Here is a 16002-nt window from a genome sequence, read left to right as displayed (position 1 = left end):
TAAGCCTAGCAGCATAGTAAATAGCGTGACTAGGTGTCCGGTTTTCTACTAGAACACCCGGTCGAAAAGGTACCTGGCAGGTCCGGTCGGCACTGCTGACCGGGCCATTAAAAATTCAGTTGGTGGTGCTGCGGAGCCAAGGCAGGCTAGTCCCTACCAATCCTGGGGCACTGCGCTGTGCCCCAGAAGCAGCCAGCAGGTCCAGCTCCTCAGCAGGGGGGCTCCAGGGCTCCGCGCGCAGCCCCCACCCCAAGCACTGGCTCCGCACTTGGGAGTCGGGGGGGAGCGGTGCTTGCGGGTGAGAGCAGAACGCCCCACGGAGCCTCCTGCCCCCCACCCCCTGCCTAGGAGCTGGACCTGCTGCCTGCTTCTGGGGCACAGCGCAGTGCCCCAGGACAGGCAGGCAGCCTGCCTTAGTCCTGCTGTGCCGCTGAAAGGGAGCTGCCCAAGGTAAGCCTGTGCCCCAACCCGAGCCCCAACTCCCTGCCCCAGCCCTGAGCCCCCCCGGCACCCCAAACCCCTCATCCCCGGCCCCACCCCAAAGCCCGCACCCCCAGCCCTGAGCCCCTTCCCAAACCTGGAACCCCCTCTTGCACCCCAAACACCTCCTCCCTGGGCTCACCCCAGAGCCCGCACCCCCAGCCCAGAGCCCTCACCCCCCCTGAAGCCCAACCCATGACCCTGAGCCCCCCCAAACCCAGAGCCCCCTCCTACACCCCAGAGCCCTCACCCTCCCTGAACCCCAACCCATGACCCTGAGCCCCCCCAAACCCAGAGCCCCCTCCTACACCCCAAAGCCCGCACCCCCAGCCCTGAGCCCCTTCCCAAACCTGGAACCCCCTCTTGCACCCCAAACACCTCCTCCCTGGGCCCACCCCAGAGCCCGCACCCCCAGCCCAGAGCCCTCACCCCCCCTGAACCCCAACCCATGACCCTGAGCCCCCCCAAACCGAGCCCCCTCCTACACCCCAGAGCCCTCACCCCCCCTGCACCTCAACCCCCTGCCCCAGCCCAGAGCCCCCTCCTGCACCCAGAACCCCTCATCCCCAGACCCACCCTAGAGCCCTCACCCCTCCCACCCCCAACCCCTTGCCTCAACCTGCAGTACCCTCCCACATTCCGAATCCCTCGGCCCCATCCCCCAGGCGGGAGCCCCCTCCTATACCCCAAATCCCTTATCTCCAGCCCCACCTCAGAGCCTACACCCCCAGCCAGAGCCCTCCACCCCCCACCCTAACTACCTGTCCCAGCCCAAAGCCCCCTCCTGCACCCTGAACTCCTCATTTCTGGCCCCACTCCAGAGCCCGCACCCTCATTTAGAGTCCTCACCCCCTCCCATACCCCAACCCCCTGCCCCAGCCCAGTGAAAGTGAGCGAGGGTGGGGGAGAGTGAGCCACCGAGGGAGGGGGAATGTAGTGACTGGGGCGCAGGTCCTCAGGGAAGGGGCAGGGCAGAGCCTCGGGGAAGGGCGGGGCTAGGGAGTTCAGTTTTGTTCCAATAGAAGTTGGCAACCCTAGTAGTAAATAATGGATTGTGGAATAAATACTGAAAGACCTTCTCAGATGAAACCCTCAGTGATATCCACGCTTCTGGAGTAATATCAAGGCGCTCTTTGATCTCATACTTTCATGGTGCACCGTGCCCCTAATCAATATGTACTAAATATCCTGGATTCCAAAAAAAGATATCAATATAGTATTGATTTTATATCATATCAATATTAAGACAACACACCAATATTATCATTTTTTGTCTTGCCTGCTGCTCTATGGGAACTTTCATTAACCAGTTTGTGGGGGGAAAAAAAGATTTGAGTTTTACCTTAATTAGTTTAAAAATTACAATACAGCCAGATTTTCCATGATACCAGGGCCTTGGATGAAGGTAGTCTGAGTACTTGGAAACATACGCCCCTTTAAAAAATAAAATAAAAATATATTTAATATTCTTTTTGGAATTCTGGATTATAAATAATGACAAAATAAGAAAATCCCGATGATTAAGTAAAACCTTAATTTTGAGCCTCAGCTACCTGAAAGTGTCCCTTTGTACCCTGAAAAGGGTTCTTAAAGGACTGAAACTGTGACAGCTCAGTGTTGTCTGCTATTGTAAATTGTGGGCCATGCAATATATTGTTTGCATGAGACCCAAGCCTACCATGTAAGACAGCACGATTACTTTGCACCCCTCCCAAGACCCTCAAATCTCACAGGAGATGTGTATGTTACAAGATTTTCCCAGTCAGAAGTGTTTAAATCCATTTCAAAGTTAAAATTAAGGCCTATGGATTTATTTTAGACCTGACTGGCTACAGTGTACCTCATACACTACCAAGCTTAGGGCCTACTCCTGTGAGTAGTCATCTTACTGACTTAGTAGGAGTACTTACAGTACGTGGTTTGCAGGATCAGGGCGCTCTATGGTGAAACCTGATGAAAGGTCAGAAAGAGCTGCATATGTTGGCCTAGCGTTCAGGGGGTTAATATATGCGGGGGTTATCAATTTGGAATTTACATAAGTAGGAGAGCTCAGACCAGATGTAACGTGTGGTGTTGTCTGAGGACTTGTTTTTATTCAGCTTTCACCTGGGTTAACGAAAGAGGGACAGTCTGTGGTTCAGACCAGATTACAACCACTCGTTCCTACGCCTTCTCTGTAACCTCTACATGCCCCTCAACTTCCAGATAAAATAACTCTAAAGTATTTCATGATACAAGGGAGCTTTATGTGAAAGTCAGCACCTCCTACCCCCTTTCTCTGTGGAGAAAATCCAACAGTGCTTACAACCCAAAACACAGATAGCTACCAACAGTCAAAAACGATATCTTCCAGTTCATTGGCTGCATTTATCCCCTGATTTCCATATACAAGAGGGTGGCACGGGAAGGGAGTGACATTATGTGTTTGAATTCATATAGGCAACAATTTCTTGGCAGCTGCTAGTGTACAAAACATCAGAAAAAAATGAAACCACAACATATCTTGAACTACTTTCAATAGAAGGAGCTATGTACAAAAATATTAGGTCAAGCAGGAGAAAAAAACACTAAGAAATTAAAATATTTCAGACACTTTCTATTTTAGCATTGCTTTCAGGTAGCCCCCTTTCCCCAAAAAACCAAAAACGCATGTCTAAGTTCTCAAAAATGTAGTGTATGATTCATTGCTACACTACTTCAGTTTTACACCCGTTTGAGTCCACTGATTCCAGAATGTTCGATTCCTGAGCAAGGAGGTATAGTTACAATAATCTCACTTTCAGTGGAGCCAAAAATCTATTTCAGCTCCTTGATACCAATAATAAAGTAGTTTAAAACAAAAGATATAATGCTAACAAATATGTTGCCTTAGTTTCAAATTTTAGTTCAACTCCTCAGGGTGGTTTTTTTGTATGTTTGTTTGAACTTTAAAATGTAAAATTGATGTAAGCCTCTGAATTATGCATTTGATCAGCTATACAGTTGGGTGTGTAAATCAAGTTACGAATATCAGTGGCCCTAATCATTTAGATTTGCTTGTACTATTTTGCTTTATAGTAAACAAAATGTCATAAAAGTCCATTTGTATGTTTCTTTTTAAGAAACTGCTTGCAGTTCATTATAACAAGTCAGATATTTTTCTCTCTGTACTTAAATCTTACCTTTTGCTGGATCACCTAGCGTGGTAAGGGATCTGGTGTTTATACGAAGTCCACTCTGACACACTGCTTTTGCCTTCAAAATAAGTTAGAGCCTCATTTATTTATTTTAAAGATAAGATATATAGCTATCCTGTCACTATTACAACATTTAGCAAACATACCTTCAGTTAATAAAGGTATTTAAGTATTGCAAAAAAGTTAATTATTTTCACATCCACAAGACACTTATGATCTGAATATAATTACGGACAGATCAAATGTTCACTGAAGTCAGGGGAAAGATGGCCCTAAATGCTGAGAGCCATTTATCAGGTCTGGCTATGACATTTAATGAACATTTTATATTCATGCAACACACAATGCTTTGGAAGTTTTTGGAAAATTCCACCCCCTCAGAAATGTCTTGGCAGACAGATGGCTGACATCTTGCACTTTCTTAATCTTCTAGCACTTTACTTCCACAACCTACAGAGTTTCTTCAAAAGGATGCTTGTAAACTCCTGTTTTCTGTCACTGAGGTTCTTTTTCATTCTAAATGAATCTGAGCTGTTTTGCTCATGTCTAAACTAGATTGTAAATTCACTGGGGGAGGGAAAATGTCTTTCCCTCTGTTTGCACAGTCTGTTAGCACTCAAACAATAGCAACAACAAGAGTTTTTAAAAAAGATGAGGAGTTACTGTCAGATCTTTTTAATCAGATAAATTCTCCTCTGGGTTATTTATACAGCAATGATCACAGTGAAGAGGTAGTGCAGATTACAAAGAGAAACTAAACCATTTAAGAATAATTCTGATGAACTTCCCTGGGGAGGAGCCTCATTGAAAATGAAAGTACTCAGAGATGCAGCATCTCAATACGTTATGCTGAACAACTTTTCCACGTTACCTCTCTTTCACTATCAAACAGAAGAAATGCATAGGTCTCGTCAAGTTCCTCCTTAGTATAGCCACTCGCTTCCTTTTCTTGGCTAAAAGTTTTGTACTGTAGGAGACACAAAAAGGCTGCTTCTTTTATATATTCCAAGTACTAGACCCATATTAATATTGTGACACTGGGAATATCATGAATGTATATAGCACATTTCATTTAAAGATCTTAAAGTGCTTTACAAACATTAACTAAAGGTAACTAACATACTTTTTTCTTTAATTTCAGAAAGCATTTAAGGTCTTACAGTCTTGAAAGCATACATACTTAATATGTATTAATAATTATATTTTATAAATCAAAATATGGGAGTTAATAATTAGTTCCTCCTTTATTTATGTAGCAAGACCCAAGTTCAGGATCTGTGATTTCCCTACAAATATCAGTGACATCACTAACACAAGGAAACATCTACCTGCACTGTTTAGATGCTAGTAAGATAAACAACTGCTGGTGCAGGGGAAACACAGATCATGGAATGCCTAAAAAGGCTTTCAACACAAGTATTTATAGACTCAAAGACTTTAAGGCCAGAAGGGACCATCATGATCATCTAGTCTGACCTCCTGTCCCTGTATGCTGAAGGCCACAGAACTTTGCCCACCCGTCCCTGAAATAGACCCATAACCTCTGACAGAGTTACTGAAGTCCTCAAATCATGATTTAAAGACTTCAAGTTACAGAGAATCCACCATTTACACTATTTTAAATCCGCAAGTGACCCGAGTCCCATGCTGCAGAGGAAGGTAAACAGCTCCCATTGACCCGGAGCAGCGATCGGCTGGACCTGCAGATGGGACAGGTACACAAACTGGCCCAGGGGCTTTCCCTACACAAGTGGCGACCCCTATTTGAGAAACCCTGCCCTACAGCGTAGCTGTGCCAGTGTAATGCAGTGTGACAGCGTCAGAAAGGCCTAAGCCTGATTTGGCAATCGTTTCCATGCGAGTCCAGCTGAGGAGATGATTGGCTAAGGATAGGATGTTTAACCAGTTAACAAGGCGATTCAGCTCCTCAGCTGAGGACAGTTAAAAGAGAGACAGGAAGAGGAAAGAGCAGGGAGGGGTAGACAGGAAGGAAGGGCCAGTGAAACCCAGGATCTCAGGGAGGTGAGAGCTCTGCCTTCCCCCAGTGGCGTATTATCTCCTAGGTCGACAAGGCCTAGGCCTAGGGTGGCAAATTTGAAGGGGCGACAAATTTGAGCACCCACGGAGAAGCTCCCCTGCTCCAGCTCGCCTCTTCTGCAAGCGTGCTGCCGCGTCCTGTTTCTCTCCTCTCCCTCCCAGCGCTTGCGCTGTGAAACAGCTGTTTCGTGGGGAAGGGAGGGAGGGAGGAGGAGGGGGAGCGCGGCACGCTGGGGGAAGAGGCGGGGCCGGGGCGGGGATTTGGGGAAGGGATCCAATAGGGGCAGGGAGGGGGCGGAGTTGGTCGGAACTTTGGGGAAGGGGTTGGAATGGGGGCGGGGAAAGGGTGGAGTCGGAGTGGGGCCAGGGGTGGACAGGGCAACAATTATTTCAGGGCCTAGGGGCAGCAAAATCATTAATCCGCCACTGCCTTCCCCCCTTCTCCGCCATCACCCTCCCCCCTACACCGCCTGGAGGGAATGTAAAAGTTTTATGTTGTTGGAGGGACAAGGACTTGTCTACCGTAAATAAAGCACCTGGTGTTGAACTTGCCACTGGCGTACATGAGGACTGCTTGCAGAGAGGAATCCAGGGTGAGGGAACCCTGCCCCGTGACATGTTGACTAAGATTTCAGCTCTATTTTTAGTTAATGACAACAGAAGCACTGGTTCCTGGGGGCTCGGAGAAAAGAGTCATCTGCAATCTTCAAATAATACAGCCTCAAGCACAATACAAATGAAGATGGTACTGGAAAGCCAGGGCCAGGATAAAAGGAGAGACATCCTGATTTAACTTGGGGCTCAAGTCAGCGTGAAGCAGCTCATGCTCCACACGAAAAGCCCTAGAGCATAAGCAGCAAGCATCACATTAGCATTTCAGCCGGTCCTGATGGCCCCCCATGACTTGTAGAGGAGGCCCTGCAGCTGCAGGTTTTGCAGCCTTTATTCCACAGTCAAAGGAAGGAGCGGGGTGGGGAGCAGAAGGGTCAAGAAGAGAAAAGAAAGAAAATGCTCGACTCATTCAGGAATTGTAAATTGGGCAAAGGTCACAATGGGATGTATAAATTAACTGAACTCTGGAAACGAAAGAATCAAACATCTGCCATAAATGGCAGGCAAAAATAAACAATGGAACATAACAGAACCCTGGAAGACACAGAAGGAATTCCCTCCCTTGCAAAAGCTTGAACTAAACCCCTCGCCCACGAAACATACCTCCTTTAAAAAGACATCATTTTCCACCAAAGTCACGCGACTGTACTGAAAGCCATTCCGAGATGTGGAATCCAAATATGAGTTATGCAGCACCGAAACGGCTGTCTGGTAAAGGGAATTTGAATCCACTGGCATTTGGTGAAAAGCTGTAAGTAAAACAATAAAGAAGTGAAAACATTCATGAAGACAGTGTGTGTACACAGATCACCACAAGTCTCTCTTCTGATTTTGGTAGCAGCTGAGCAAAACAATAACAGACATTGCTATACTTATTGATAATTCAGCAAACTCTGACATTAAATTACAATGAAAAATGAAAAATAAAATTGAGCACATGGTGAAGTGAGGTCTCAGCTCATTTCCCTGGTGCATTCAACTCAGTTCTACATAGGACTTGTATATCAATCTCTCTCTAGTTTCTATTTGAATTGGGAAGTCTCTTGGTAGTAAACTACCCTCAAATTCATGCAAACTACAATACTTTAGAGCTGCAGTTTAAACTTACATCAGACAGGAAGAATATGAGTTCCCTGATCTCCTTTAGCTTCATCAAATAAGCTCTAATAATTACTGAGTTCCGTCCCCACACTTTTCTCACAGGACCCCTTCTCTCAATCCTGTCTAAAGAGACATGAAGCTGAGGAAGACTTATTTTATTCCGACTAGACACACCTTCAAATTCCTTTTCACAGCCCTGTTTTGTTTTGTTTTTGTTTGTTTGCAAATTATATAAATGCAAAACCAAAGATAATAACATTTAAATAATAGGGACAAATGCAGGGGCGGCTCCAGGCCCCAGCACGCCAAGCGCAGGCTTGGGGCGGCAAGCCACGGGGGGCGCTCTGCTGGCACCGCGAGGGCGGCAGGCAGGCTGCCCTCGACGGCTTGCCTGCGGAGGGTCTGCTGGTCCCGCAGCTTTGGAGGACCTGCGGGAGGTCCTCCGAAGCCACAGGACCAGCAGACCCTCCACAGGCAGGCTGCCGAGCCTGCCTGCCGTGCTTGGGGCGGCAAAATTCCTAGAGCCGCCCCATGACAAATGAAACCTTACAGCAAATTATGTTTGTGATTCCTAATAATGCCAGATTTGATCACAATGTTACAAATAATATCTTAGATCTGTTGTTCCTCTGCTGAGCAGTAGCGGATGTTGGGACCTTGGTGATCGGCTTTGTCCTGGAGGGGAAATCAATGATGTGGAGTCAGGGTATTTTCTCTGCGTAACTTGTTTGTTTACACTATATACACCAGTCATTGAACAAAGGTCACTAACCACATGCAGGCAATCACAATCCCTCTTTAAGAAATCTCAGGCCAAACACCAATGCCTATTCCCAGGACGCCACTCTTCAGCAGCAAGAATTAATTCTAGTTAGAGAGAATGATTAAAGCAGAAAAACTCATTGTTTACCACAGCTCCCGCAAAAGAGCTGTGGTAAACAGCCAGTCACAAAACTAACATTAATACTGTGTTTCTTCAGACCGTATACTAGGGTGACCAGATGTCCCGATTTTATAGAGACAGTCCTGATTTTTGGGTATTTCTCTTATACGGGCTCCTATTACCCGCCACCCTCCCGTCCTGATTTTTCACGTTTGCTGTCTGGTCACCCTACTCACATGCTAAGAAAAGGCCATTGCAAGCCCACGTGTAACAGTAGCAACTGGTGATTCATGCCATAACAAATCCTAAACTTTACAAACTATATGTAAATATATTCGACTAGGAAAAAATTGTGTGTTACCATAGAACTATAATTGCTAAAGTCCATTCAGAGAAAACACAAACACTTAACATTCAGGAAAACCTGAATTAAGATTCTTAGACTTTAAAAATCTTTATTACTGGTGAGTGTGCACAGACCAGAAGCTTCAGTTACAGGTTTAGTCTGCAGTACAGACAAATTAGAAAAGACGTTTTGGTAACCTGTGAACTTAAAATAGAACATGAGCTTGAAGTCACTGAAAGACAATAAATATGGAAGCTCACAATGCCATTTTGAGAGTAATTTTTCAGCGTATAGTGGTGCTTTAAGAAAGATACCAGGAGATCTGTAAAGACAAGGGGTTAGATCTCACGTGAAAAGTATTATCTTCATCATAGCTAAGACTAAGTAAGAGATAATTAGTCTCTGTTACACCACATTTTTCACTTTTATGATCTTTTTTCTTTTTTTCTTCTTTGCAATAAAAAACTTCCCTAGTCCTCAAATCCCATTATCCCTGTCAATTACTCAGATCCAAGAAGCTCTAACATAAGGAAAATAACAGCCCAAGGCTCCCAAACTGGCAAGCTTTTAATTTATTTGTCTATAGCCTCCGAGTTATTTGATTTTGCATTTCTGCAGCATATGATTTACAACAATAAAAGGGAGATAAACTCCAGCTTTATGTGAGTCAAATGAAAGGTATGAAGAAAGGCAATTATATCAGTAGAAAACCAGAGTTAAATCATTGTTGTAATAAATGCATTTAGAGGACAGACAAGAATGGACATCAGGTGTATAATTATGGAAATTAACTATTCAAAAGTGCCTTTTTCTTCCTGTGGGAAAGTTACCTCTTTTTTTCCCTGCTCACATTTGCCCTTTATCTATCCTGCACTGTACTAATCACTCTGTCGGGATTATTATTTAAAAGTAGAAGTAAAAAAGTAAGAAGCAGAACTATTTTTCCTAAACACACAAAGATGAAAAACATTAAACGTATTTTCTCTTATTGAACCTAATGATGATAAAGAGGAATATATTAGTTTGGTTTTTCCTGCCCCCTCTTTATTTTGCTTTTTCTATAGCTTTTCCTCTCACATCTTGAAGATATTAAAAAGATAACATGGAAGGTCAGACTTATTCCTGTAAATCAGATGAGGTAATTTTATTCTATCTATATAAAATTCCTCGACAGTTGCAATTGAAATACACTAGCTTTCTTCCCTTCTTGTCCCAAATTTTATGAGAATGCTGCTATATGCTTTTACATTCCACCTCAGTGATGGCTGAATGTCATTGGTGAAGGAAGTAATAAAGGCCCAATCCTTCAAATACGTAAGCTCGTGAAATCACTTTACTCACACAGGCAGTCCCCTGTGATTTTAATGGGGCCGAGGCACAAAACAAGATTAAACTAGCTAGAGACACAAAGAGTAATAAGAAAATATTCTACAAATATATTAGAAGCAAGAGGAAGACCAAGGACAGGTTAGGCCCATTACTCAATGAGAGGGGGAAAACACTAAAAGAGGAGGAGGGATAGCTCAGTGGTTTGAGCATGGGCCTACTAAACCCAGGGTTGTAAGCTCAATTCTTGAGGGGGCCATTTAGGGATATAGGGCAAAAATCTGTTGGACAATTTAATTGGGGATCGGTCCTGCTTTACCCAGGGGGTTAGACTAGATAAGATCCCTTCCAGATAATAGAGCAAATAATTAAACTATCAATTTGAAGAAACCTAGAAGGTGATAAGTAACAGTCAGCCTGGATATGTCAAGCCAACCTAACAGCTTTCTTTGACAGAGTAACAAGGCTTGTGGATGGGGGGGGAATGGTAGATGTGGTATACCTTGAGTTTAGTAAGGCTTTTGATACTGTCTCACATGACTCTCTCATAAACAAACTAGCAAAATACAGCCTATATGTAGCTACTATAAGATGGGTGCGTAACTAGTTGGAAAACTGTTCCCAGAGATTAGTTATCAGTGGTTCACAGTCAAGCTGGAAGGGCATATCCGAGTGGGGTCCTGCAGGGATCAGTTCTGGGTCTGGTTCTGTTCAATATCTTCAGCAATGATTTAGATAATGGCATAGAAAGTACAGTTATAAAGTTTGCAAATGATACCATGCTGGAAGGAGTTGCAAGTACTTTGAAGGATAGAATTAAAATTCAAAATAATCTGGACAAACTGAAGAAATGGTCTGAAGTAAATAGGATGAAATTCAATAAGCACAAATTCAAATAACTCCACTTAGGAAGGAACAATCAGTTGCACACATACAAAATGGGAAATGACTGCCTAGGAAAGAGTACTGAGGAAAGGATCTGGGGGTTATAGCGGATCACAAGCTAAATGAGTCAATAGCGTAACACTGTTGCAAAAAGTGCAATCATTCTGGGATGAATTAACAGGATTGTTGTAAGCAAGACATGAGAAGTAATTCTTCTGCTCTACTCCACGCTGATTAAGCCTCAACTGGAGTATTGTGTCCAGTTCTGGGCACCACATTTGAGGAAAGATGTGGAAAAATTGGAGAAAGTCCAGAGAAGAGCAACAAAAATGATTCAAGGTCTAGAGAACATGAGCTATGAAGGAAGATTGAAAAAATTGGGTTTTTTAGTCTGGAGAAGAGAAGACTGAGAGGGATATGATAACAGTTTTCAAGCCCATAAAAAGTTGTTACAAGAAGGAAGGAGACAAATTGTTCTCCTTAACCTCTGAGGATAGGACAAGAAGTAATTTGCTTAAATTGCAGCAAGGGCCGTTTCGGTTGGACATTAGGGAAAGCTTCCTGTCAGGGTGGTTAAGCACTGGAATAAATTGCCTAGGGACGTTGTGGAATCTCCATCATTGGAGATTTTTAAGAGCAGGTTAGATAAACACCTGTCAGGGATAGCCCAGTTAATACTTAGTCCAGCCACGAGTGCAAGCGACTGGACTAGATGACCTCTCGAGGTCCCTTCCAGTCCTATGATTCTACTCACAAGAATCACTCACCCATGCGTTTGTAAGATTGGAGTGTTGGGGTTTCCGTGAGACTCCACACGGGTCAAAGAGTCTGCTTGCATGGATCCAATTACAGTATTGGGACCTGTGTTTGTCTAATGCCCTGGGATCCTTTGGAATAGAAAGCACTATTAAAGTGTCAGATACTCATGTATTATTGGCTGAGGAAAGCTAGGCCTGACACTCAACTTGATGGCACTTCTCTGTCTGCCTGTAAAGCAATCTCTTTTGAATGCCACATTTTGTAATTATATTTCTCACTTTTTCTCTAATTCTCATTTAAACACTTTTGATTTACATCTGGTTTCAGGACCAGCAGTAGCCAATTGCAGGAAGCTCCTATAATTCTCAGAACCTAATTAACAGAGGTGGTGGGCATTAAAGGGGGGGTGGTTGGCATAAGCCTACGGAACTCAATACTGAAATTCACAGGGGAAAATGCAGCTGTTCGTATTTCACCACAAGTCTAGTGAAGATAAACCCATTAGGGGTGAGAAGCCTTGTACCATGCTTTGCAAGAGATGGGGGCTCAACTGGGCCCAGAGACCCCATAAAGTGTTTGGGGGGAAGTGGAAGAGAATTTGAGTGGCAACAGTCAGCTGAGGGGTTAATCTTCAGGAATGTGACTTTCTAAATGGTCTCCCACAATGCTCAACCCCAAACTCCAAGGGGACTCTGTGCTTTCCCATGTTGGATCTGTGGGGGTAGGAGTGCGTGTGCACTCTACTCCCTATTGGACTTTCTCTCTGATGTGTGTGTATGTGTGGAAAAAGGGGGAAGTGGGGGAGGTTTAGCTCTATCCTCTGAGCATCTACGTAGATCCAGCTCTCTCAAACTAAACAAGGCACAGAAATGCCACAAAGCCATAAAAGTTCTAGCCGCAGAGCATATCCGTGCTCTCCTCCCCCTTCCTTCTGCTAGGGTGGTCCCCAGCTCTGCCACAACCTTCTGGAGTGACATAGGCCAAGCAAAAGTCAACCCGAGCCTCAGTTTCCCATCTGTAAAACAGAGCAGAGGCAGGGTTGGTACTGTGTGTGAAAGAAGACTGGGAAGATGGCTTCCAATGCCAATGAATTGGGAAGATGTGTTTGGGGGCTGAGGACTGGGCGTAGGGGTTCATCGGACGAGGTGGGGGTGTGGGAAATAAATTGAGGGAACAAGGTCTGAAAGGGGGCTTGGAAAGATACGTATGTGGGGCAGGATGGGCAAAAGAAGAAGGGTGTAGGAGGTAGTTGGAGTGGGGGAAAGAGATAGGGTCCTAGGGCGGGGGAGGCTGGGGACAGAGTTGGGAGGGGAGATGGACGGCTATGGTTGTGGGGGGGGGTCTGGGGTTTGGGGCACATGGGGGGCTAAGTGGTTTGGTGTGGAGGCATGGGGACCAGGGGGTTTGGGGAAGGGTTGAAAGATGGGGTAAGGGAAGATAGGATGGATGAGGTAGGATTGGGGGCACAAGGAGGCTGAGTTTGGGGGAGATGGAGGCTAGGGGGGTTGGGAGTAGGGTCCAGGGGCTCAGGACTGAGTGTGTGGGTAGAGCCGGGGATTTAGGGGTAGGGCTGAGGGGGCAGGGGGCATTGAGGGAGGCTGGTTGTGAGGGCACTGAAGGAAGGGTGAGACTGGAGGCAATGAGGCAGTGGGGCAGGCGGTTTCCCCTTCCCCTCAACTGCGGGCTTGGCTGACTCCCAGGAGGCTGGTTCCTCTCCCACTCAGGTCCAGCCGAGGGCGGTTACCTCTCTCCGAGTAGGCTGGCCTGTCTGAGGACAGCAATCCCGAGTGAGCAGGTGACACCGGCGATGCTAAGTGCTGGAAGAAGGGCCAGCGATGCATACCCCTAGCAACGGAGGCTTGGCTGCAGTGGGGAGGGGTGATCTGGGGGGCACTTCTGGGAGGAAGAGGGAAATTTTACAGGGGGTGGGATTTGGGGGCAGTGGGGCAGTTTTCAAGAGGTGGAGGCAGTTTTCACAGGGAAGGGATCAGGAGGGGGGCCATGCCAGCATCACCCCATGGTATAGGTACAGCCTACACCGTTGGAAGAGGTTTTCCGTTGCTATAGGAACACCTTCTTCCCTAGTGACATAGCGTTCTTCTGTTGCCCTAGCTGCATCTCCAGGGGGTGGGACTTAGGTTGGCATAGCTACAGCCCTCAGAAGTGAGGACTTTTCACACCCCTGACCACATACTTATGTCGACCTAAATATTAAGCATGGAGCAGGGCTAATAGTGTAAGATGCATTTATATATAACTGCAGCCACCCTGGGCAATTGTACTGGTTTAATTGTACCAGCCACAAAGATTCACACCTCTAACTGAGAGTTATACAAAAGCAGTGTGTGGACCAGGCCTCAGATGCCGAGCAATGACATCAGGAGACTATTGGGTGTGTCCAATGGGTCCCTCAGTGCCCTAAGGGGAGGGATAGCTCAGTGGTTTTCAGAATTGGCATGCTAAACCCAGCATTGTGAGCTCAATCCTTGAGGGGGGCCACTTAGGAATCTGGGGCAAAAATCACTAGTTGGTCCTGGTAGTGAAGGCAGTGGGTGGGACTCCATGACGTTTCAGGGTCCTTTCCAGCTTTATGAGGTATAGGCATATCTCCATATATTAAGGTCTGTGCCAACTCCCACTGAAGTCAGTGCTCATCTTTCTACTGACTTCAAAGGGGGCTGGATTGGGCCCTGCAAGTGGCTACAGCCTGGCGCTTGGCTTTTCTTTGAGAAACAGATCTTCTCCTAAGGTTCACCTTTGTGTACTGTCGTGTCTTCAGTCGGAGAAGGGGCTGATGGTAAGAGGATGAACTGCAGGCTTTACCCAGGTCTGGTCTCACCTCATTACATGACTGATAACAGCATCTGCCGTGAATGACTTTTCCTGGCTAACTTCAGAAACATAATTGGCTTAATCAGCTAAAAAACATCATTGGCCCCTTTATGGCTTGAAGATTCAATCCCTTCTTTCTTGCCCTACTTCCAAATAAAAGCCCACACATTTTTTGGGACCCTCCCACCATTCCTCTGCAACACAATCTGTCTTTTAAGTAAAAATAAAAAAAAATAAAAAAAAGCCAGAGGAATTGTGAACTGACACCTCAGCCTGTCTCTCTCATCACCCAGGTTTGCAGAATTATTAACATATTCCTTCAGTAGTAAGTTTTCCCTGGTGTCCAAAACTAGCTTCACATTCTGCCTGGAAGAAAGGTAGCAGCATGCAGCTAATTCAAGCCTTTTGGCTACTTTCCCATTTCGTGACCAAATGTTACATCCAATGTGGGCTATCTGTGGCTTGGAAGACACAATCTGGCAGACAGCAGAACTGAAATGAACAGTGAAGACATTGAGTTCAGACTCCACTGGCTTGTTTTAGCTGCAGAGTTAGCTCAGGTGATCAGCATCCAGGTTAGCTTAACCTTGGTGTGAGCAGCTGCCCTGCAATGCCAGGGCTGGCTTCAGGGCGATTCTCCCAGTTCCCAGGAAGCGGGCCCCACACCCTCCGCCGAAGTGCCGCCGGAAACAGCGGCAACCGATTGAGCTGCTGCCGAATTGCTGCAGCTAACTTTGGCAGCAGCTCAAACGCTGCCACTGTCTTTGGTGGCATTTTGGTGGCAGCTCTTTCAAATCAGGCCCTGCACATCCTAAAGCCGGCCCTGTGCAATGCCCTACCTGAGTGACTGCATCTGTACTGGTGCTGTGCTCCCCCAGACTTCTGGGGGCACATGCCATGGTTCTTTGTGCAGCAGTAAGCTGAGCCGCTCTTTCCCAGTGAATTGTGGGAGAATGTGTCCATCCTCCTGGGCACATGGGGGGAATTATGGGATGGCACTGGACAGGCTCTGCTGCTCGCTGGTCCTGCGGCTCTGGTGGACCTCCCGCAGGCGTGCCTGCGGATGCTCCACCGGAGCTGTGGGACCAGCGGACCCTCCGCAGGGATGCCTGGGGGAGGTCCACCGGAGCTGCCTGCCGCCCTCCTGGCAACTGGCAGAGTGCCCCCCGCAGCATGCCACCCCAAGCACGCGCTTGGTGTGCTGGTGTCTGGAGCCGGCCCTGGCACTGGAGGACTGAGAACTCAAGTGGTTTAGCTTGTGTCTATACCGCAAAGCAGAATTCAGGCTCTAATCCACCCCCTGGCTGGGCCAGCTAGCCCTGGCTGACAGCACCACGAAACTCGGGTGAGAGGCTTTTCTGTGTTGAGGGGGAGGTGGCAACGCCCAGGTAAATGCCTCGTGTGGCCTAATGAACCACAAAAACCAGAGTGAAACCTATGGCAGATCTTGTCCTTAAACACATGAATGTTTAAATGATATGCTGCAATCACTACGAGCTTGTTGGTGGATTTATTCTTGAATCACTATTGCTTTAATAATCGTTTAAGGAATTTTGAATGATATT

The 16002-nt window shown here is 46.2% G+C and overlaps 1 protein-coding gene across 2 annotated transcripts in view; it reads right to left on the bottom strand.

Annotated features, from left to right (window-relative positions):
• The window catches only part of TASOR2 (transcription activation suppressor family member 2), a 70847-nt gene that overhangs the window by 46636 nt on the left and 8209 nt on the right, over nt 1-16002 (bottom strand). For both annotated transcript variants that reach the window (XM_030577611.1, XM_030577686.1), the window contains exons 2-5: nt 6909-7054; nt 4528-4623; nt 3642-3714; nt 1823-1914 (exon numbers count right to left, since the gene is read on the bottom strand). In XM_030577611.1, coding sequence (XP_030433471.1) covers nt 1823-1914; nt 3642-3714; nt 4528-4623; nt 6909-7054 — 407 coding nt within the window. The remainder of the gene's footprint in view (nt 1-1822; nt 1915-3641; nt 3715-4527; nt 4624-6908; nt 7055-16002) is intronic.

The sequence above is a fragment of the Gopherus evgoodei genome, chromosome 1 (assembly GCF_007399415.2).
Source record: "Gopherus evgoodei ecotype Sinaloan lineage chromosome 1, rGopEvg1_v1.p, whole genome shotgun sequence".
Lineage (NCBI taxonomy): Eukaryota > Metazoa > Chordata > Testudines > Testudinidae > Gopherus > Gopherus evgoodei.
The sequence above is the reverse complement of the archived record's forward strand: the minus strand, read 5'-3'. Positions and strand labels throughout refer to the sequence as shown.